Source organism: Rutidosis leptorrhynchoides, chromosome 8 (genome assembly GCF_046630445.1).
Source record: "Rutidosis leptorrhynchoides isolate AG116_Rl617_1_P2 chromosome 8, CSIRO_AGI_Rlap_v1, whole genome shotgun sequence".
NCBI classification, from domain to species: Eukaryota; Viridiplantae; Streptophyta; class Magnoliopsida; order Asterales; family Asteraceae; genus Rutidosis; species Rutidosis leptorrhynchoides.
This window is the reverse complement of record NC_092340.1, coordinates 144,779,516-144,780,616: the sequence shown is the minus strand read 5'-3', so window position 1 is coordinate 144,780,616 and position 1,101 is coordinate 144,779,516. Positions and strand designations below refer to the sequence as shown.

The 1,101-nt window shown below is 37.5% G+C and overlaps 1 protein-coding gene across 1 annotated transcript; it reads left to right on the top strand.

The window, feature by feature from the left end:
- The first annotated feature begins 238 nt into the window (after window positions 1–238).
- Window positions 239–754, top strand: LOC139863865 (uncharacterized). Its single transcript, XM_071852466.1, has one exon. The coding sequence runs from the start codon at window positions 239–241 to the stop codon at window positions 752–754; it is 516 nt and encodes a 171-aa protein (XP_071708567.1).
- The last annotated feature ends 347 nt before the right edge of the window (window positions 755–1,101 follow it).

Genomic DNA, 1,101 nt, shown 5'->3' with positions numbered 1-1,101 from the left:
CGTTGCATCTTGGAATATTCGGGGATTGAACCGGATCCCGAAGCAAAACGAGGTTCAAGAGGTAGTTTCTAGCAATAAGTTAAGTATATGTATAATTTTGGAGTCTCATGTGGCGATCGATAATTTAAGTCGTATCTGTAGTGCTGTATTTCCTTCTTGGCACTGGACATCGAATGGAAGTGTGTGTGGTATGGGAACTCGTATTATTATAGGTTGGAATCCTTGTATGGTCCAACTTATGGTACTTGCTGTCTCTGACCAGGCTATTCACTGTCAAGTTAAATCGTTACAAGATGATAGCATGTTTTTTGTTTCGTTTGTTTACGCAGCAAATAAATATATTCAACGTCGTCCACTGTGGAGAGAGTTAAACATGCATAGTTCTTTTATTGGTACGAAGCCATGGGTCATGAAGGGAGACTTTAATACGTCCCTAAGTGTGGAAGAGTCATCGATAGGATCTTCGAGTGGAACTATTTCTATGCGTGAGTTTAAAGAATGTGTGGGTGCTATTCGAATGAGTGACGTCAATCATTCAGGATTTAGGTTTACTTGGAATCAAAAACCTAATTCTAGTTCTGGGATTTTGAAAAAATTGGATCGGGTTATGGTGAATGACGTTTTTATTGATAAATTTTTTGACTCGTACGTTCTTTTTCAGCCTTACAAAATTTTAGATCACTGTCCTGCAGTTCTTAAAATTCCAATTGGTGTGGAGCTAAGAGGAAACCATTCAGATTTAGCAACTATATAGCGGACCATGCTGATTTTTTGAATACCGTCAACCATGGATGGAATGTTGATGTTGATGGCCATATGATGTTTAATGTTGTAAAGAAAATGCGTATGTTGAAGAAGCCTATTCGAAAACTAATGTGGATGAATGGGAACCTTCATAAGAAAGTGGTCGATTTGCGTAAATCCTTAGATGAAGCCCAAAAACAAATAGATGATAATCCGCATGATCCGGAGGTGCGTGGTAGGGATATTGATATTCTATGCAAATTTAATAAAGCTTTATTGGAAGAAGAGAGTTTTTTGAAACAAAAAGCAAATATTGAATGGTTACGGGTTGGTGATAGTAACTCAAGTTACTTTCAT

Coding starts and splice junctions, on each gene's coding strand:
- LOC139863865 (XM_071852466.1), top strand. CDS start 239: ATGGTACTTGCTGTCTCTGACCAGGCTATTCACTGTCAAGTTAAATCG.